Consider the following 22,320-nt stretch of genomic DNA (forward strand, 5'->3'; position numbering starts at 1 on the left):
TTGCTGTAGGCGATGCTTAAACCATGCACTTCACACTCTCTGCAGCTCCCACAGCATCCTGCATGCATGCCAGCAGCTCAGCACCCCCCTATGCTGTCTCTGTTCCATGGGGAGGCTTTTAGAACCTTCAAAGCATCAACCACATCCATGCAGAGAGAGATGAGCCTGGAAAGCTGCGTGGCCAAACCTGGTGGTGTTTCGAGTTTAAATTTGAGAGCATTCAGGCACAAGGGCAAAGCTGAGGGCACAGGACTGAACCAAGCCACGGGCAGGCAGCATAGGAGTAAGTACTAAGTACTGCTTATTTTAATTTAATTGGTTTCTCTGCAGATAGACCACATCCTTGTGAGCAGCACCCTGGCACAAGGTGGGGCTGACAGCTCGTGGGGTGGGCATAGGATGCATCCCTGCCACAGCTGGACACCTCTGGCTGCAGATCCCATCCATCCCACACAGAGCAGCACCCAAGCTGTCCCTGGGAAGCCTCTCCTCAGCTGCAGTTTCCCCTGAAATCCAGAGAAATCCAGGACCAAAGAGCTTTGCTGAAGGGAAAGCCAGTGCTCCCCAGAGCCACATGGGCACCTGCTGCTGCTGGAAAGTACCAAGAATCAGGAAAAGCCCTCAGCCAAGCAGACCACAGAGAGGAACCATCCCTCCCCGTTGGTTTCCTTCCCCCAAAGCCCCTCACCTGGTATCACAGCCCGGATGGGGTCTGCAGCGCAGCCCGCAGCATCGCGCACCTCCTCACCTCGCAGGCACAGATCCCACAGCAGCTGCAGAAGGGACGATCCCACAGCCAGCTCCCGAAGCCTTAAATACCACCAAACCTCTCAGGAGGAGAGGAAAGCAGGTGATGTGCAGCAGCTCCGAGCGAGCAAGTCCTCGTGCCGTGCCCAAACTCCAGCACCCCGGCGTCCTCCAGCAGCACCATCTCCTCCCTCAGCGCAAGCTCCAGAAGGAGACACTGTCCAACCTCAGCACCACCGCCCTCCAGCAGCACTCCCAGAGCTTTGCTGAGGATCTGGCAGCTCTCCCTGCACCCGGAGCAGGTGGGTGCAGAGCCCCAAGCAACACGCAGGACGCCTCGCCTTCCCGCACCGGCTCCTTACATCAGCACCAGAGGATGTTGCCTCCGTGCCAAGGGAAGCAGAGGAGAGATCAAACGATTACATAAACATCTCCCTCAATTACCAACCATTTGCACAAGCAGAAGAAAGCGTTCCCAACCGGTTTGGACCGTGGCAGCTTTGCTCTCTGGTGCCCACAGCATCTCTGTGGTCCCCAGTGTCACCAGCCCTGGGTGCACGAGGCAGCTGCGCCCAGCATCCCACCCTCCATCCCCCTTTGCTTAAGCCTCTCCAGGTTGCAGCAGCCTTGCTTAGTGCTGGGTCGCTGCTGTGCTGTCACCAATGTTCTAGCTCAGCTCAGCCCTTTTTTTTTTTTTTCCCCCCTCCTTCTTATTTTAATTGCTGCGTGCAACACAGCGAGAGCCCAGCTTGACTCATAACCCCCCAGGGAGGAGCTCCGGGCTCACAAGCGGTGCTTTGCTTGATGTGGAATTGCTGAGACAAAAGCCTCGGCTCCCACAATACCCAGTGACTCCTCAAGGGGATCTGCCCTTTAATCAAGGCCTTTCTGCAGGCTGCAGAGAAGGAAACCCCTTTGGCAAACGCTGGCCGAGGTCCAACGCTGGGGATGGAAGCCAGATTTGGTCATGAAAAAAAAAAAGGTAAAAATAACCCAAGCCCAATGCAGTACAGAGAACAAGAAGTAGGAAAAACAGCACTGGCATGGCACACAGGGAATGGGATGCACAGGGCTTACAGTGCTTCAGCATCTCCTCCAACCAGCACTGGAGCTGAGACGTGGGTTTTAGGGCAAGAGCTATTTATGTCAGAGGAAGGAAGCCACAACACTTTCAATTTCCTGCACAGGTACATTTCTGGCATCCTTTGCCCTGGGTCCTCACCAAGAAGCTGAGAAATGCATCCTTCAGCTCTAAGCTGGTGCACTGAGGCAAGGTGCAGGCATCAAACCCTCAGCACAGAGGGAAGCTGAAGAGTGCCTGGATCCAACAAACATCCTGCTGTGCCACAGGGACACCAGTGGCAACCACCCTAGGACAGCATAGGTGCATGTGAGAGGCTGGGCGAGCTGCTGGGCTGAAGCTGGAGAATGCAACAAGAGTTGGAAAAGCCACACAAGGCAGCAGGGCCAGGTCTGAGCAGGGCTCATGCCAGATTTGGTCAGGACAGAACAGGAACAGCAGGCACAGAGCAGATGCAGGACATGGGTGTCCCCAACAGGGCACTCTGGGTGCTCACATAGCAATGCTGCCCAGAATGCTGGACCAATCCTGCTGCTGAGCTGTTTGAGGAGGAAAAACAGTAAACAAAGCCCCAGAGAGCCCATTGCAGAGGTTTTCCTTGCACCGAGGAAGTATTGCATGTGTCAGGGATGCATGCAGTGGCTCCTTGGTGGATTTCAGAGCAGAGGTTTTCCTTGCACCGAGGAAGGATTGCATGCATCAGGGATGCATGCAGTGGCTCCTTGGTGGATTTCAGACCACCACTCAGAGTCAGAGCTGGTGCCAAAATCACACCCCCACCCAGGATCTCAAATAACACCAAGCACCTTGCTGGGTGCACGTTGCAGTGTAGCACTCAGCCTTGAGGATGCTCGAGGCTCCAGCACCTGCAAGACACCCTCCCAATCCCTTTGGCACAGTCACTGCACATCCCCCATGGCCAGCACGCCCCATACAGCCACCCTGCAGAAGGATGAGCGTGGCAGAGGTTGGTGGGAGCCCTGGGATCTCTCCCAGCAGCCACAGAACCGGGCGCAGCTACCACACCCCAGTGGTTCTCACGGGCAAGCAGGAACCTTGGCAAAGCCCCATCCTGCTGGCAGCCAGCCCCATCAGGCTCATTAAATGCAATTAAGCTGGAGTGGGTATTCCCCCTCTCTGCCCCCCCCCCCCCCCAACCCATCCTCTTCTCCTCCTCCTTTTGGAGATGTTGCATTTAGACAAAATAAACGGGGCAGCTTTGCGTGGGCTCAGGCAGGTGGCTGGCACCTGGGCTCCACATAGCAGCAGGTGGAAATGGCAAAGGTTCTGCAAAGGGGAACGTGCAATAAGCTGGATCATAACGGAGCTCGTACCCCAGCACATCCATTTTTATAAACAGGGGAAAGACTCAGCCTGAAGTGATGGTTTGTTGCACCAGCATCCTGCATCGTCCTATAACTCTATGAAGATGCAGCAGTGCCTCAACCTGGGCACAGCTTCGGAGCCCTTTGCACAATGGGCAGCCAGCAAAATCCTCTCCCCACCCCCCTCCCCACATCCCTTTGAGGCAGAAAGGAAGAAGGCTGGAAACATCCTTCCTCTCCTCCGCACAATGCGATGGAAATAGCACGGGAGGAGCAGCGGAGGCGGCTCCACGCAGCCCCAGTGCCTGGCCAGCAATAAGGACGGCACGGCCAGCAGCTTCCTGCCATTGTCCCGGCTCTGTGCAGCTGCACCCAGCCCAGGACAGCAAAACCAGAGCTAAATTCAGTTCCAAAGGGATTTAGGAGCAGAAGGAAGGCGTGATGAGATGCACTGCCCAAGCTGCCTCTTTGCTGCAAAGTGCAAACCCTGTTCCATGCTCAGATTGTGGTGGTACCTCTGTGCCCAGCAGCCAGGTTTGGGATGAACCCCAATCCCAAAGCTGCTGGGCTTTTGCATTGCACAGGTAGAAAAGCAAAACAAAACCAAGAAGAGAGCAGAAGATCCCTTCCTCACATCCAGCACAGAAGGTGAAACTAAGGGAGCAATTTCAACGCTAAATCCTCACTTCCTGCTCCAAATGAATGGTGATGTGCCCACCCTGCTCCAGCATGCGCATCAGCAGCCATAAAACCCTGCAAGCAACTCACACCAACGTAAACCCACTGCTTGCGAGTGGGTGAGGCTGGCAGAAGAACCCGCAGCCTCAACAGGGAGAGAAACAGGAGCAGGAGAGAAGAGGGACAACACCAAACAGCCCCGTGCTCCTCTGCTGAGCCCAGAGCAGTCAGCAAAAGATGATGAGCATCATGCAGGCAGCAAGGGCTCTGCATCCCCACCAGCCCTGCCCAAAGTACCTGCTGCAAAGCAGAACCAGGCATTCTCACAGCAGCTGCTGCTCACTGCATCGCTGCCATCCCATCCACAGCCCAGCTGTGCCAGGAAAGCTGTGAGCCCGGCTGCTCCGCTCCCCAAAGGCTCCCAAGTGCATTTTTGTCCCTCTTGACATGTTAAAAATAGAAAGCAGCAGTGTTATTGTCCTGCAGGCAAATATAGAAAGCTTACATCCTCGCTTGCTAAACATCTACGCAGCAGAGACTATTCTAACACATGGGAAAGCTCTATTCACCGAGCAAAACTTGGGAAATCAGCACATCCCGAAGAGAATTTGATGCACTACAGCACTAAACACCAGTGGTTAACTTGCTCTCCCCCTCCTCTCCTCGCTTCCCTGGCTTTTGTTGCAGGCTTTTACGCATCTGCTCACTCTGGCCTCCAAGGAGGCTGCGCAGGCTCTCTGCAGAAGAACGCGCTGCCCCAGTGCTGCCCTCGCAGATGGGAAAGCAAACATGATCCAATCTGGGAGTGGACTTGTCACTGTCCTCCCTTAACACTTTCCAGCTCCAGACAAAGCGTTGCTGCAAGGAAACCGATGGCACAGTGAGAGGGGAGCTGGAGGATGCCGCATCCCTGCTCCAGGTTCCAAAGGGTGAAAGGGATTTGCGTTTGCGTGCTCCTCACAGACCCCTGGAGGGAAAAGACAGCGGTGACCCCAGCAGCAGGAGAGCTCTGAGCTTCCCCATCCGTCACCCCTGCTGACTCAGGAGGGAGGGGGCCTCAGCCTCATTCTTGGAAAGGGAAGATTTCTACGCAAGCTCGGCTTTTCCATGAGCACTTGGGCGAACGCGCTGCACCACTCCCACCCAGCTGGGACGGGGCTCGAGATCCAATTTCATTTCTCCAAAAAGAAAAAAAAAATACTAAAATAAATCACATGGGAGATGGAAGAATTCATCAGGTCACTTCCAGCTCCAGGCAGGATCCCCGCCTTCTGTAAAGGCAGCCCTATGCAGGGACTCTCCATCCTTCCTGCAGCTCGACGTGGAGATGCTGCACCAGGACCCGCTGCTGCCACAGGATGGAGAACTCAGAGGGTCAGGTGCAGTGTCCCAGGGAAGCTGCCTCGGTCAGCCAGCTCCCAGCAGCACCACAAAGCCCAAGCAGGGATGGCAGCAGGTTTGTGCTGCATCCCATGGTGCTGCCCCTCGCTCCATCCCACCTGCTGACTCCAGGGATCTGCCAGCTCCAACTCAGAGCAGCATTTAAAGGCTGGCTTCTGCACTTGTGCTGCGCCACGTGCTGGCTTGCTGGACTCAGCAGAAAGGAGCAGCAGTCAAAGCCAGGAGCATGCAGGCTATCGCACTGCAGGCACCAACCAGCTCCAAACAAAGCACCCTCTACTTTAAGCCCACCTCCCTGGGGGTGGGAGCACCCCGACAGGAGGACAGGGAAGGTGTCAGGGCTGATACATCACCAACACCCCAGCAAGCACTGCTGCAGCAGTAAGGCTGTAAATATCCTCATGCAGACGCAGTGAGCAGACTGAGCATAACTCACTTCAAACACCCCCCTCTCCCTCCTCCCCCTTCGCCCCAAAAGAAAACACACACCCAGAAACAGAAGGAAACCAGGCAGGAAAAACCCGATGGTCATTCGACAACTATTCCAAGCCTCCCTGATCCCAGGAGGGAGAGCTGCTCTGTGTTCCACCACCACATCCCCACAGCCACATCACAGCTGCCCCGTGCCCTCCCCCATGATCCCATGCCAGCTGCCAGAGTCTGGTGCACCAGGGCTGCTTTCTCCTCGTTTCATACCGTGCACATCTCAGCTGGCATTTCAGAGCCAGCCCAGTGCCAGATTTCTCTCTGCTGAGCCAAGGCACTTGGAAATGCATGACGACTTCAGCAGATTAATTGGAAACACAGCCTGGGTGTTGCAATCCCAGGAATGACTCCAATTTCAGGAACAAATGTTTTCATCTCGAAGTGGGAGCAGTCACCCAAGTGGAAGGGTGCATTTTTGTTGCTGTAGCTCACCCCTCCCCTGGCGTGGGGGGCTGGGATGGGAGCAGCACTGTGTGCCAATGGGGCAGCCAGGCAGGCACTCGAGTCACCAGGAGCTGCTGCAGGGATTCCTGATGCTCCAGCCTGGCTCCAGAGAGGGACAGCAGAGGTTTGCCCACGTTCTCTCTCCTTTTTACAGCAGCACATCATTCCTGCCATGATCTTTTACAGCAAGAGGTGGGAGAACAGGAGGTGGTGGGGTGCAGTTCACCAGGTCCCCAAGGGTGGCTGCAAGGCAAGAAGAGTCCTCCTGTGGTTCCATCCACATCCTAAGGGTATGTTCCCAATTCCTGCACAGGTGACTTTCCAAAAGGCCACTAACCCTGCCTAGAGCCCAGCAGAATCTGCTCCACCACTTCATCCAGGCTGGAAAAGACATCCCTTGGCTCTCCTAACTTCCATCCTCACACATGGAGCCTTTCACCCTAAGGACCAGATGGCCAAAGAGTCCCCAGAATGCCTCTGCTGAAGGCTACGGGAGCTCAGAGATTCACTTTCTGGTCCCAGCACTCTTGAAGGTGACTCTTCTGCTCCGTGTCAAATGGTGGTGACAGCCCAGGCCACCGCACTGCAGCAGTGCTGGAGGAGATGCTGGCTGCCAGCACAGCTCCCCAGAGCCAAGCCCAGCAACAGGTCAAGAAAGAAGGGACCTATCCCCACAGGGAATAGGGCTGAACTTGCCAGAAGCTGGAAATCAATCCCCACAGGACCATTCACTCCATCTAGTGGCAAGCCATCCCCATGCTCCCATGTTATTTCTCCTTCTCTATAGCAATAACTCTTTCCCCCCTTCCAGGATTTTCAACATCAATTTGCCATCTCTTTGCTCAATGCTGTTTCCTGCCAACCTCCCATGCTCTCTTAGGTGGTCCCTCCACAGCCATCACATCTCTTGAACTCTCGCTCTCCCTTGGCTGCCAAAAACCAAAAGTTCTGCCACGGCTCAGCAGCTGCGCAGCAGCTTCCCTGTTCCTGAAGCTGAAGGTGATAAGCGAAGAAGAAAAGCTGGTCTGGCCAGAGTCCTGGCAGGGATGTCAGCTCTGATAGCCTGCTGCCAGGGCTCCTGCAACCCAAGAAAAAACTGTGTGGGCTGCGGAAAGGGCATGTGGCTGCTGCTGGAAAAGAAACCAAGCTGAAAGCTCAGGTATGGATGCTGGGAGAAGCCTGCTTGTGAGCCTCCTGTGAGCTGCACACGCAGCTAGCAGGCACCCAAGTGGGAAGGAGGGATGGAGGTGCTGCAGCTGCTTTGCTGAGGCTGTGTCTGCTGCAGACGTGGAGCAGTGCTCACGTCCACTTCTGATTTGGCAGAGGTGCAGCAGGGCTGCCCCACGCTGAGCTGCGAGGATGCGGAGCAAGCAAGAGCAGCTGGTGCAGATGAGACGGGGGTCGTGATTTCAGATGGATAAAAAGCACGCTCACCTCCCCAACCAACTCACTCCTGCAGGTCCCATCTCGGCTGGCTGCACCTCCTCCTCCAGCTGCTTGGCCTCCTTCAGCAAAGCCTCGCCAGAGCTGGAGCTGAACCCAGAGCACGGCACACACCACAGTTTCTCAGCATCCCACTGGGCAGTGAAACGCTGTGGCACACCCAGGGCTGTACAAACTCCTCCTGCAACCCCTTGTCCAGGCCTAGATCCACTTCCCCCCAGCCCCAAATCCAATTTCTTTCTACATCTTTGCCTCTCAGAGCAATATTTTTCCTCAATAAAATCAGACATAAAGACAGATCCTGGCTAGAGTTTTGGCTAGGGGGTTGATTTTTTGCTTGCTGCCATGAAGATGCTAACCCCTCTCCTTGCTGGTACCACAAAGATGCTCTCACCTCTGCACTGCACCATGCTCACAGATGTCAGCCACATCAGACACCTTCCAGCCAAGGCATCTCAAGCACACTCTTCCATTAAGACTCCCCAGGACACATCCCAATGCCATCCTAATCCACAAACCTACTGGAAACCACCGCGACCAAACCCTTGCATCAAATCCATGCAAATCATGGCTTTTCTGCAATTCATTTAGACATTCTGACAAAACAAAACCACCAGATGTTGTAATGAGATGCCACTAACAGAGCTTTCCTCACTCCAGCACCTCCTGTGAGATCTGCAACTGGGGCAGCCTTCTCTCCCTAACCAGGAATGCTAAAAAGCAAAAGTAGGAAAAGCAAACTGTAGCACGTTGGCTTTCCAAATCAGCCTGGTGAGCTCCAGCCAGGTTTCATCTCCCATGGTCAGCAACAAGTCACGAGCAGAGAGGAAAAAAGCTGCACGGATGGAGAAGAAAGCTGTTGAGTTATGCAAGGATGCCCTCCGGCCAACAGCAGTGCTGGGAGGCCTCCTGCCCCAAGCCAGGAGATAAGGCAGCACGAAGGGAGGACACGCAGATCCAGCACACACCCAAGCTCACGCCAGCCCCAGCCCACAAATCCTTCTGCAAGTTTCTCCGTCCCACCTCCAGATGTGCCAGCACCCCGTCCTACACCCTGTGCCCCTCCCAGGCTTCTCCTCTGTCACACCCTCCACCTTCTTTGCTCACTTTGGCACATCGTCCCCAACACGTCTGTGTGATGTGCAATGACCTCGGCGTGCTAGCCAAGCATCATCACTTCTTCCCATCGCTGTCACAGGCCATCATCCAGTCTGGGCTCCTGCAGAAAGGAGAAAAGCTCCACCCAACAGCACAGTTACTCACGGGTAAGTCAGACCCAACAGGACACTCAGCCCCGACAGCACAGCCTCACCAAGAAGGAAAAATTCCTTCCAGTTCCTTGAGCTTGACAGATCTTTCAAGGGTTCTTCATTTGTCGCTGTTATGAATCCACACCTCAAACCACAAGCGAAAAAAAAGGCAGCCAATAAGATAGACAGGAGCTGCAAACTAAACTGGGAGCTCTTTGGAAGGAATGAGGCTCCAGACAGCCCTCCAAGGGCTCCTTTTTTGCTGTGATGTGAAATCAGATCAGACACGGTACTGCTAGGATGGCATTTCAGGGCCAACGCACAAATTGCAAACTATCCTCTGCCCCCCACCACGGCACTGCTTTGCTCCATTTCTTTGGATCCTTCAGGTCTCCTTTGCTGATGAAACCAGCCTGAGCTTCACCACCAAGCCCTCCTTCAAGGCAGATCCAGCACTGTGCAGCTGGGAGCCTTCCAACAAGCCACGGCCCTTTCTGAAGTGGAACTGCTCAACATCTTTGAGCTCCAGAGGTGATGGAAAGTCCTTTCTCCTACCTGATGGCCCACCTGTGGCACCATTCAGAAGCAGAATCAGAGCCTTTAGCCCTGGTCAGTTATTTTTGAGGACCAACAGCACTGTGGCACTGCCACCAGCATCATCCCTCCTGACACCAGCTCCTGCTGACCCACCACTGATAAACTGAGAGCAAAACCAACAAGATTTACGCACAACCTTGCACGCACAAGGAGGCAGAAAGCAAAGCGTGCCCAAAGAGGTGAGCTGCAGACACCACTGCTCAATTGCATCCACTTCACAGCTTCATCTGAGCTCCCCAGGAAGGTCAGCATCCAGCTGTGGGATTTACAAAGCCAACAAGAAGCACTGAGATGGCATCAGCTGCCCTGCGAGGCTCCTACCTGTCCATGCAGGGCTCCTCAGGTTGCTGCTCGCCCCCGAGCTGAGGTTGCATTGCAGCAAAGCCTCTTTGGTGACAGATGAGACGCAGAACCACCACCCTCTGGTTGGTTACATCCCACTATCAGCGTTTACTTATTTTATATCAGAGCAAGTGAAGTGTCAAAGCACATCTCCACAATCCGCATAGCAGGCTGGGGAGTGGAGCTCTCCTTCTGAAGAGCCTTTACCTACAAAGGCTTAGCATCACTACACTTGCAGAGGAGTATTGGCACCTGAGACCTTCAGGGCATCCCACAAACACCTGTCACAAGCCGCAGGAGCTGAGTGACACCCAACAGCCATTGTCCCTCTGCTTCTAAAGCAGCGTAACGCACAGCACTCCATGGTTTTCATGGCTTCAGTGCTCATTTTATCATTTAACTTCCACTGAGAGACTAGGAAATAATGCAGAAACAGCCACCGAGAGGCACTAGGAGAGAGTGCAGAGCTGAGCATCACCAGACTCTTCAGCCCCTTATCTGGAATACACACGACAGCACCTGCACTATTTCCCAGTCAGTCCTGAAAAATAAACCTCTGGAACCCGACAGCAAGGCGAGATCCAAATCCAGTGGCTGCAGCTGCAGTGCATCAGCCAGAGTCCACATTTCAGTGCAGACCTCAGAGCTGGCTGCAGCTGCAACCCCATCACAGGCATTAAAACACAGCACAGCAAGGATGGCTGCAGGCTCAGATGTCAATGCCACCGCTGCAGACACCTCAAACTCAGGGAGCACAGCCTAAACCAGGCGCTGCTCCCAACCTCTGCTGGTGTTGCAGATCCACTCTCCTTCAATTCCTACAACAGTTCCTCTCCCCAAACCCACTCACACAGGAAAAGTCCCCAGAACGTGTCGAAATCCCCCACAAAAGTTCTCCCACTGTGGCGAGGCCATGTCAGCAACCGTTTAATTGGTGCCAATTTCACAACCTCTCTGAGAAATGAGAAGCTTAGCAAAGCCCTTCCTGCAATTTAAAGGAGCTTTAAGACTCTGCACCGAAGCTAACCCAAAAGCTACTGGAAAGCTGAAGATGACAGCAACTTCCAGCCGTGCAAAACCTGCTCTGAGTCCAGACACCTTTCTGCTGGAGATCTTAATTCAAAGCCCCACATCCACAAAACGCAACAGGAAGAGCCAAGGGGTTCCTCCCCCACCCCCAAATACCCCCTCCAGCAGTTGCTCCAGCCCTGGGTTGTACCAGCACTTTGGGGCTTGCACTGCTTTGAGCATCTTTGAAAGCTGCAACCAGCCGAACCCTGAGAGCACAAAGCTCAGCCACGTCTCTCCCTGGGCATCTCCAGATTTTGGGGCACAGCACAGCCTTGTGTTGCTTTCCTGGCACAAGCACAGGGTCGGAACCAATCCAACAAGCACTAAAACTGCACCACGCAGCTGCAGAGGGTATTTGCAGGTGCTCTGTGCCCATACAGGTGTATTAGCTTGGATGTTTGCCTTCCTGGGTGTTTATCTTCAGGCTGTGTCTGCACACAAGCTTATCTCCCAGGGGAGGGGTGTGTTTCTCCTGCACACACAGTTATCTCCAGGGATGTGGGCTCTCTCCGAGGCGAACACCACAGCAGTGCAGGCAGTGGAGATGGGGCTCCTGCTCCTCTCCATCATCTCCTTTTATCAGTGAGAGGGAAAGGAAAACACAGCAGCTCTAACAAGGAGGGGAAGGGAGAGTGAGATGTGAGAAGGATGGAAAGGGGAGGAAGGATGGCAGGGTCCTAATGGAAGAGCACTGATCCCATCTAGATGTGTTCAGGGTCTCCTCGAAAGAACCCTGTTTTCTCTATAAATACATTATCTCCCATTTCCTTCCCAAAGCCCTCTTGTTCACATAGGGGACAATTAACACAGCCATTCCTAATGCTCATTTCATGTGCTGACCCCTCTGGAGATGGGCACTCTGAGCTGCCCAGCGCATCCTCACCACATCCTAGCATAGACAAGAGCTCTGCCTGCTGCCATCCCAGATCACCATACAGGAAGGCACTAACTAGCTCTCTCATCACCACAGAATTATTTGAAGGCTTCCATCTCACTGCAAGCAGCACCACCTGGCTTTGCAGCACCAAGCTTCAGGCTGCACCCTATGAGCCCCCCCATCACCATGGTGCTTTTCTCCATCACTCCATCCCCCCCCAAAAGAAACACCAACCAGTTCCACTCTGAAACCTCCCAGCCTGTTGGTCACACCCTGGGACCTTGGCTTTCTTCACAACACCAGGACCTTGAGCCAATCTCAGCCCAGGCAAACACCCAGCAATGTCTCACCTGAGCATCTCCATCCCCTGCATCCATGCGGGACCCTCGGTGCTGAACCTGCTGCAGCCGGCATGCAGAAGCCTTCTCCCCCAGCAAAGCTCCCAGCCAGCAGTTTGTGCAGCTGCTGCCTCACATCTGCCTGCTCTCCTGCCAATTGCCCAAGAGCCCTCAGCCTCTCATGCCCAACAGTTCAGCTGTCATGGGCTGTGGGAAACCTCAGCTTTGGAAACGCTGCGTTTACACTGATGCAACCCAGCAGACATTCGTTTTCCGGAGTTGCTGTTAAGGGGGAGTGGAGGAATATCCAGCCTGGGTTATGGGCTGACCTGTGTCAGGGCTGTGGCCAAGTGCAGCCTCCCTGGGTTGTAACTCTACCTCTTTCCTCTCCCCCCACCTTGGTCCCATCCCACTGCTCGCTCCTTGCAATTCCTCCACCGGTTCCACGCGCCATACGGCTTCCTCCACCATCTGGGCTCCATTTAGGGGAGCTGATGTTTTTCACAGGGCTGTAATCTAAACTTTGGTATTGAGTTTACATCTCGCATACCAGCGTCTCACCACTGCGTTTGGCCACGCCGGGGGGGTGTCTGGGCTGCCAGGCTCCATCCTGACACACAGGGATGCAGCACCTCGGCAGCTCCACGTACCTGCAAACCATCAGATGGCCCAAGAACTGCAGATGCTGATGCACAAATCCCACACGGATCTAGCCAGGTGCTGGGCACGAGGCTGGAAAGAAGAGCAGCTCACCTTGGGAGGCTGCAGATGGGAGCTGGGGCTTCTAATCAGTGTTATCCAGCCTCCATCACCAGCAGCAGGAAATTCTCTTAATTTTTTGCCTTAAGCTCTATCCTCATCTCCATCTATACACTGCAGTCAGGCCCTGCAAGCAGCATTTCTCAGGGCAAAGACAAAGGTTGTCCTTTGGGGAGCAGAAGATGGACACAGAGGCACCAGACCCTGCAGCATCGTGCTGCTTGCAGATGCTCTGCTCGACCCAGACCAACCAGATGCAACCATCAAAGCCAAGCTCCACCAACAGCAAGCCCAGACCATCAGGGAGCAGGAGATGAGAGCGCAGGAAGCAGGAGCAGGTCGTGGGCTTCCAGCAATGAAGAACTGCTGAGTTTGTAGGCACCTGCATTTGCAGCTGCCTGTGCTGCAGAGGTGGGACAGGAAGATCTGTGCTCCCAGGACACCTCGCTGGCTATGAGCAGACTGCTCTCCATCCCCTTTCCTGCTCCACACAGTGTATGTTAAACAGATATTAAAAAGCACAAAGTCTTCGCCCTGAGCTGCTCAGAGCTCTCCCTGCCCAAAGCAGCGTGCCCTGAACGCTTAGCATCAAGTCTTCCACCTTACAGCCATACAAACCCAGAGCAGAATTAGGCAGCCAGGCTGTGTTGAGGACAGACCCACCACCACCACCCAAACTAACAAGCAAATTCAGGCACCGTGCAAGCGGCGAGAAGGAGCTTCACTGCCCAAACACAGTGAAGGTGCTGCATTTGCAAAGAGGCTGGCACGACAGCTCCTCTAGCAGACACTGGCCCAGCACTCCAACCCCCACAGTTATTTATGAACTGCGAGGGCTTGCAGGCTGCCAGCACACTCTGCCAGCGGGCACAGCAGCATCAGCGAGCACCATGAGCTGGTTGCATGCTGCAGCTCTGCTCCAAGCCCTGCAGCAGCCCTCACCACCCCCATCTCCTCGCCCCCCAACCCAAGGGTCTGCTCCGCTCTTTGGCCAAGCAACCAGGCTGGCTCCATCCCAGCAATCCACATGGCCAAGCCAAAAATGAGAAGTAATGTTTTTATACTTGGACTTTTCAGGCAGGATTTAGTCATTTGTGGACACGAAGGCTTGGCAGGATGCTCTGCCTCCACTCACCTACTGCAGTGAGCAGCTGTTTGTGACGGCAGAGCCCTGGAGATGGAAGAAGAGAGACTGCTTGTGATTTATTCCAGGTGAACCCTGATTTAATCCAGAAGCATCCAGCTGACGAGGAAGGAGTCACATCCAGCATGCAGTTGGGCACAGGCTCGCACAACACAAACATCCAACAGCTTCACAACAACAAATCCAGCGGGGACTTCTACCCCAATCTACCTAATGGCTAAAAAATTAGTTATAGGCAGAAAAGCCAAACCCTCTCTGAGTGCACACTTGCTTTAAGGAGGCAGAACAACTGAGACCAGGTCTGTCATACTAGAAAAGCAGGTTCCAACCCAGCTCTGTAAGGCTTGTACAAACCTTGTTTGCTTTCCCTGCACCACGGAGAAAAGCTTCCTCCCATGAGCCCAGCCATCACTGCCCAGCTCTGGGAGGCCCAAGCAATCACCAACACTGCAGTAGAAGCCCATGGCCCTGAACACACTCTGCTGAGGCTCCAAGCAAAGCTCTGTGCAGCCTACAGTCTTCCTATGGAGAGTCAGTGTGCTAGCAGGCCTTGTTGCACCTGTGCCCTGATTGCAATTCCTTAATTCTTCCTGCCACGTCGACAGCAAGGTTTGCCACTGCTGCCACAAAGCAGAGGGCAGCTCACGTTCCCAGCACTGCAGCAGGGAAACGTTTTGTCCCGTTGCAGAGCAAAACCCTGCAGCATCTGTGGGGAGGCTGCAGGCTCCGCAGCATGTGTTCAGTGAAGATTTGCTCAGGGGAGTTTGCACCATGAGGTCAGATATCTGAGCCTGCTGGCTCATCCCACCCACTCCTCAACAGCTCCGGTGCTGTAAGCCAGCCCTGTGTGACAGTTAAGGCAGGGCAGAGGGTGAACTGAGCCTAATCTGGGCTGCCAGAAGAGAGAGACAGCAGGAGGAGGGGAAGGGGAGAGGGCACCGTCCCCTCCATCTCAGCAAAACACCAACTCCACTGCAAGTCCCCACCTTAGGGCCAGAGCAAAAAACTTCTCAGGCACGAGCCCAAGGCTTATCTGCTGCTCCCTCCCTACTCCCACATTTCTGTTATCAAACCAACGCTACTTATCTACAAATCCTGCCTCTTAAACCAGCAAAGCCACGCCGGTTCCTGCAGCGCCGATGCTTGGCTGCATCCCTCAGCTCCAGCAGAGAACCCCAGCACCCTGTGACTGATGCCACATCCGTCTGTCCAACTGCACCCCCTGCATCCCACCACCGACCCTTTTCCCACAGCTTAAACCACTCCAAGCATCCTAGGAGGCTGAATTTCTTTAAGAGCCCATAACAAAACCTTGAAGGAAAGGGAGTCAATCCGGAGCTGAGCTTCATAACCAAGCGTGGGAGAAAGCTCCAAGGAACACAGCAGAATTTCAGCAGGGCACGGATCAGCAGCACGACCCCATTAAGCACTGACCACTGGAGGAGAAGTGCCTCAATGAGGAGCTTCTGTGCCCTGCAGGCAGGCTCCTGCAGCAGTCACACAGCTGTCCCGGCTTTGAGACAGATAAGGCTCAAATGATTCATTCACTCTAAACCTTTATTTGTTCTTGCTTACCCAGAAAGAGCCAGCAGCTGCTAATGCTAAACTGGGACAGCTCCCAAGCACAGACAAAAGCCTGCAAAAACAGGTTTAAGGAGGAACTGATTGTTCGCAAAGCAATCCTAGAAGAGGGAGTTAGAAAGGAGAGCAGCGCCGTGCAGGAGGAAGAGGAAGCCAGAAAGCACCTAAAAATACATCTTTAAAGAAGCAACCAAGCACAGGACAAAGGCCTCGCCTGCACGTGACCATCACCCACAGCACAGGCAGGATGTGAGCTTGGTACACAGCACTCATTCCTCAGCAACCCCACATGCAGGGTGTGTAGCAAAAGCCACGGCCGGCAGCTTTTGCCCCAAGAAAGCTCAGTTCTGCCAATGCAACAAACATTCTGGGTGTGGAATGCTGCCCCATTTGTGCCCTGACCATCCCATGCGTTCTGGGAGATCCACCCCAGCTGGGAACCCACTGAAAGCCAGCAGGGATGGCATGGGACAGCTTCAATAAGTTGAAAGGAAGTCTGGAAAACAAGACTGCTCCCCAGGTGCACCCTAAAAAACAGCTGAGCCCCGCTGAAGGACTAACACAGGATCAGTCCTTTGGGTTGTGCACCCATCCGGGCAACACCTTCAGATGTGATAAGTGAGTTTCCTGTGAAACAGCCAGAAATGGCAGAGCAGGAGAGCAGAGACCGCCCTGCTGCTGCTGCCATGGCTGGGGCTGCCACTGCCTGCTCCTCTCTTGCAGCTGCAAGGCTGCAGAAAGCTCTCACGTGGGCACAGGGCTGAGAATGGAGGATGAGTAAGCAAAGCAGCAAAGAACTTGACCCTACAAGGACCCAGCGGAGTCAGAGCTTCAGTTCTGCCCCACTCCGTGCGACCTCCAGAAGGATGCTCCCAAATACCTTCAGCCAGCCCACCCCACGTCAGGAGACAGCACCGTGCAAGGAAGGAAAACCCCCCCAGGGATGTGAGAGGCACTTACAGGACGGGCTGAACATCACCAGCGCCGCAGACAGAGTCAGAGCTGTGCCCTGAGGCTGAGAACATCCAGCTAGTTCCGCTCCCGGGAAGCCACCGCTCCGCATCCCACATTCACTTCTGCTTCGTTCCTGCCGTGCACGTATCTGGTCATCGGGGCAGCACCGAGACGCAGCAAGATAAGGTTGCTTGAAGATGGGCCAGATGCAAAAGGGCACTTAATGAACTCTCGTGCACTGAGTCATCCCGTCTGCCTCCTCCGGATCGCAGCTCTTATTTCATGCTCACGTCGGTGCAGAAGCCTTTGAGCACAGCAGGCTGAGGCTGCTGGGTAGGGCTGTGCCCCAGCCGTCCCTTCAAAGCTGCCATGAAACGCAAACAAAACTTTTGCATGGCACAAGTTTGCTATTCTTCACCCTTCGGTCCTTGAACTCATGACTACTGAGTAAGGCGGCTTGCTCAGCTAACCAGCAGGCTAAGAATAGAGACCTTGAAGTGAAACCTACAGGGATTGGCAGCTATTTTGAGAGCCTTCAGCCGGCGGGGCGGCGTGACATAAGAGGATATAAAGAGGAAACTCTGCACAACAACTCTCACCTCACCGAGATTTGGTTAAGTGAAGGTAGAGCCTCCATCAGTGCTTCTAAGGCAAAACAAACACAGAAACGAGCTCCCGAGGCCACCTCCACATCAACACGGGATCCCAAAGCAGGGCTGGCAGCTCCATGATGCACCCCAGGAGCAGCTCAGCCCCTTCTCTGTGCTTCCAAACCCCCCTCAGAGCCTCACAGCTCTCCAGCAAAGCTCACGCATAGAAGGAAGGGCTGCAATCGTGCCCGGTCACCAGATGTGTTTGAGAAAGATCTGGTCTCGGTTAGCAGCCAGCATTAAGATTAACATAAGGAAATTTAAATGGCAGTCCTCAGAGAGGATTTGATTTCAAGCCTCAGGTACTCGGAAAACAAACATACAAGCTATGGTTTCTGGATATCAAGCCTGCCACCTGAAACCAGTCCCTGCAGCAGCACACTGCAGGGAGCTGCATGCATCCACCTCTCAGCACATGCAGAGCAGAGCATCAGAACATCCTCCTCAGAGCTGAGGAATGGTGATTTTCTCCTGGTTTTTGGACAGGAAGAAGCTGCCAGCGGGGACTCCCAATTCCCCAGCTTCATCTTTTATAAAGACACCCCACCAAAACCTGCACGGGGCACTGGGAGAGCAGCACACCTCCAGCAGCTGTTACTACCCTCCCACCTTATCACCAGCCTCTCTGCAGCAGATATTCTCACCCTGTAGCCACCAACACTCAACACTGGAAAGCTTGTGGCCTCTTAAGTGTTGCTTAAGGCAGCTGGAGCTGAAAAACAGCAAGGCAGGAAAGAGGAGACTCTTCTCAGTAGTTGTACCCCCAGGCTATGCACAGAAACATCCTCTGAAGCCTCAGCGCATCAAACTGCGAGTGAACCTGCAGGATTTACATAAACCTTGAAGTTTTGGATAAGCATCGAGGAAGAAAATCAGAAGGCAATCCTGTATCAAGCTCTCTGGGAAGTGACGTTCTCCACATTTTCTGTGCTGCCCAAGGCTTCACTCTTACGCAACAGCAGCTTTTGAAAAAGCAGCATCAGCATCAACACAGCCTTCCCCTCCCTTGCGTAAGAGATTCCCCTTCCGTGAAGGCTTGGTTTTGAGGCATTACTTTTGGATAGCAGTCAGTAGGGCTTTTTCGATCCTGAGCGATCCAGTAAACGCACTGAGCACCCGGGAGAGCCATCAGCAAGCAGTGCCACAAGCTGGCAGCCCGAGCTGCTCACCACCCAGCAACACATCCCACTCCCAGGTTGGCACTGGAGGATGCTCCAGGCAGAGGCACACCCTGCACAGCCAAAGCGTTTCTCCATCGTGATCAGAGTCCCTCCTGGAGGCCAGTCCAAGGTCCTCACTGCTCTCAGCCCTGTCCCAGCTCCCACATCTCCCTCCTCTTGTACCCCACAGTGAGCGCCCACAGTCCCAGCCCAGCACACGCTGTCCCCCACTGCAGTGCAGAGAGACTGCAGGGTGAGCATAACCACTTGGCTTCACATTGGTGGGAGCACTGGTTTAATCCAAGCATGCAGTGCAGCCCTGGGAAGAGCTAAGCCTCTCCCTGCTGTAAATAGCTCACGGGATGGAGCTGGACCAATCTGTCCAAGTGATGGAGCTTGTGGTTGTGATAAGGTGCAAGAAGCCAGGTAGCCACTGGAAAGATGCTCTGACCACAGCACCATCCACTGCATGGTGGACCGGGATTCTGAGAGGAGGGAGGGCAAGCAGGTATGCATGATGATGTGTTAATGCATCCAAGTGTCACACAGAGCTGCTGCCCCGCTCCAGCCCACCTCTGGGACCAGGAGCACCATGGACACCCTTTGCTCTGAAGCCCAGGAGCAACGTGGTTGGCAGCCTGGCACCAACTCACGGCTCTTTCCTCAACATCCTCCCATATTACCCAACAGGGAGCACAGTGACAGGGACACACGTACTGACTGCCACCTCATACACTGAAATACAGGTTGCTGTGCATCACCACCTCCAGCCCTGCTCTGCCAAGGGCTGATGTGCCCCAGCACAGATCCTTCCTTCAAGGTGAGCCCGGGGAACTTCCAAAGTCAGCCCAGCAAGCACTTGGGCTACGTTTACTATTTATAGTTTGATGACTGGGATGGAGCCACCCAAGCATACCAGCTTCACTTGCTCTGGCTAAACTCAAGCACCAGTGACTGAACCCTGCACAGCACACAGGGGCTCAGAGCTCATTCAGTGTTAGCAACAGCTGCTATATCTGGAAGACTGTTTCAAGGGAAGCTGGAGCTCTCCAAGGCAGAGAAAGAAAACAAATCCTTCACATACATTCTGCAGGACAGCGCTGCCCTCTTAAGCATCCTTGGCTTTAACAACCCCAAGTTTAACAAACCCAAGTTTAAAAGTTTCTGCTAAAAGCAACAAACTGCAGCTCACCAGTCCTGCGCCTCGAATGCTGTCCACCTGCTGGAAAACCTCACATCACATCCCAACAGCAAACACACAACCTCAGATCTCTGAGAGCAAGAAAACTGCCTGTAAAGCACTGCACCCTGCTCACCAGGGGAAGGCAGCTTGGCAGCACGGGAGTGGAGTGGCCAGACCCAAACCACACTCTCTGCAGGCACCAACAAATGAAGAAAAACATCACAGCAGCTCAGCACAGCTTTCTGCAGTGTTTTTAGTGCGAGCTGCAGGGCTTTCTGTAGTATTTTTAGGGTGGCTTGGCAGAGAGGGCTGCTCAAGCCTGACACGAGCCCACCCAGCTGCAGCCAGACTCAGCAGGGCCAGGACACGGTCCCATGGCCATCAGTCATCAGCCCCGTTTTACTAACGACACAAAGTCAGCAAAGAAGCTGCTAAGAGGAAGCCAGCAAAGCCTGAATCGGGGAAAGATGCATTCTTGCCTTCGGGGAGCATAGCAAGATAATGAGACACAGACCTCGGGAAGGACTGGATGCAACAGCTCACAGCACTGACTCACCTCCCCGTCCTGCGCAGCCGTCCCTGTCCCCACGCTCTGGCTGGAGGGAACAAAGCAGGACACTGCTACAGCTGGAAGAAGACAAGAGGTAACCGATCACATCAGAAAAAAATAAATAAGGTCTTGGTGCTTGAACCTTCGACAAACACGGTTCAGACCCCAGTCAAAGCAAAGGGATTCGCACACAACCCTGCTGGAGCTGGGTAATGATGCAGGAGCTGCCCTGGTTCAGAGCACTGCCAGCACTCTGTTTTTGCCCTCCTCAAGGTCCCAGCTGTTAAATACATGACTGCAGGATCTCTTGGTCTTTCTCAAAAAAAAAGCACATCTACCATTTCATCCATCACTTGAACAGGAAAAAGCCCCCAAGCCTGCTCCACAAAGACTCCAGGCACACAAACTGACGTTTTCAAGTCTTAATATATTGCCTTTGAACAGTTTCTAAGTGGTTTGGCAGAACTGGCATTCAGCCTCCCAGGAGTCATTTCTAAGTGCCCTGAAGTGAGAAAACTCTGCTTGCCCTCAGCCCAGCACCCCAAAACCACGGGTGGTGCCACTCACATCCCTAAAGCCACCTGCCTCAAAACACACCAAGCCACCGTTTCCAACCAAAGCTGAGCTCCCAGCACCAGACACAGCCTGGGTTTTCATTATAACCTACAGCCCAATGAAGTGTGAACACAGAAACAAAGGCCAGAGCCGTGATGCTCATGCTCCAGCCACTGCAAAGCCCCAGCTTTGCCACAGACACAGCACAAATCCAGACCCACAGCCTCAGGATGCTGGAGTTCATCGCTCTGAACATCTAGAAACAATGCTGCAGAGCTCCAAAACACTTCTGTCAAATCAGAGCAGCCCCAGACAGGACAGAGCATCACGCACAGACCCAAAACCGGGCACCATCCCCATCCCAGAGAGCTTCTTGCCCATACAGGACACAGCCAAACTGTTATAAACTGCTGGAAAATGCACCTCGTGTGCACCTGCACTCCACCTCCACCCTCCTGCCATGCTGCCCAGGACAAGATTACACACCTGCATGGATTGGCCCTAACATTTCCACGTGTCCTTACACAAATTACGCATCAGAAAGGTTTAGGACCTGCTCTTGCCCAGCTCTAACCCCATCACCTTCCCACATGCCCACGCCTTCAGTGCTTTCAGCCTTGCTGCAAAAACTTTTGCTGCCATTTTCGCTCTCCCACTTCCTGCTCACATCAGGCAGCCAAGCAGGAAGGACTGAAATCCTCAGAGCACACCAGGAAGCACCAGAAATCTGCTGCGATGTGCTGGGTGAAATGCACTGCAGACACCTGGGCAGGGGCTTCCCAAAGCAAACAGCTTTGCAAGGAGCTGAGATCCATCCTCTAGGCTAAAAACAAGGCGAAAATCACAGCACAGCCCAAGTCCTGAGGGCGTTTGCTCCCAGAAGTGACAGCTCTTCCCTCCTGCATGCAGCCAAGTTTCCCCCTACGACCTCGGCAGGAGCCTCCGAACATGGATCATGCCTCTATCATGGAAAAAGGTGTGGGAAGCTCTGCTTTTTTGGAGCATGGGAACTGCCAGCAAAGACCAAGCACGGGATAACCTGCAGGTCCGCGGGCTGCAGCAAGCACAGACTGCATAGCTGGGATACCCCGTGTATCAACACCGCTTTTCTAGAGCAGCTGTTCCCATCCTTTCTGAACAACTCAGAGAGAAAACCAGGATACAACTTCATTCAACGTATCACAAACCGACGGAGCCGCCGCTCCCACCCCTTACAGCCCAACCAACAGCAGGGAAAAGCACCGGGACCCAATAAACCCCTCCAGCAGAACCCAAACCCCGCACCAAACACAGAACAGCCCATCTCACACCGCACAGAGCCGCACTCCCACCTCTTAAACCCCCACCCCCCCCACCTCCGGCCACGAGCATCCTCAGTAGGGCAGAACCGGGGGGCAAAATACCCCCATGCGGACCCCCAGGATGCTGCCAACCCCGGACCCCCCCTCACCTCGGGCGGGGCCGTGCAGGGATAAACGCGAAGCCTCGAGGTCCGCGGGGCGTAGCGGCCGTTTTGGGGCTGTTGGAGGCGAGGATCCATGGCTCGGAGCTCCCGGGCTCCACCTGCAGCGCCGCAACGGAACGGGGAGGAGACGGGAAGCCCGACCCGGTCCGGCCCACCGCGCTTTGTCTGCGGGCGGCACCGCCCCGAAGTCGAGCTGCAACCAATAGAACCGCCCGTATCGACGGGACGGGTCGGGGGGG

At 54.3% G+C, this 22,320-nt stretch overlaps 1 protein-coding gene across 12 annotated transcripts in view; it reads right to left on the reverse strand.

Annotated features, from left to right (window-relative positions):
• Nucleotides 1–22,320, reverse strand: part of HDAC7 (histone deacetylase 7) — a 62,135-nt gene that overhangs the window by 17,924 nt on the left and 21,891 nt on the right. For 2 of the 12 annotated variants that reach the window (XM_090128240.1, XM_090128239.1), the window contains exon 2: nucleotides 20,068–20,138. The exons of 4 other annotated variants lie outside the window; for them this stretch is intronic. Coding sequence is in view for 2 of the 8 variants with exons in the window: in XM_090128241.1 (XP_089984367.1) it covers nucleotides 16,525–16,708; nucleotides 20,068–20,138 (255 nt within the window). In the remaining 6 variants the exon portion in view is untranslated. Of the gene's footprint in view, nucleotides 1–688; nucleotides 2,941–16,524; nucleotides 18,654–20,067; nucleotides 20,139–22,066; nucleotides 22,291–22,320 lie in introns of those variants that run through there. 6 more of the 12 variants (XM_090128241.1, XM_090128230.1, XM_090128231.1 and 3 more) reach the window with 6 other exon arrangements.

This window comes from Phasianus colchicus, chromosome 33 (genome assembly GCF_987193195.1).
Source record: "Phasianus colchicus chromosome 33, bPhaCol1.hap1.1, whole genome shotgun sequence".
Taxonomy (NCBI): Eukaryota; Metazoa; Chordata; class Aves; order Galliformes; family Phasianidae; genus Phasianus; species Phasianus colchicus.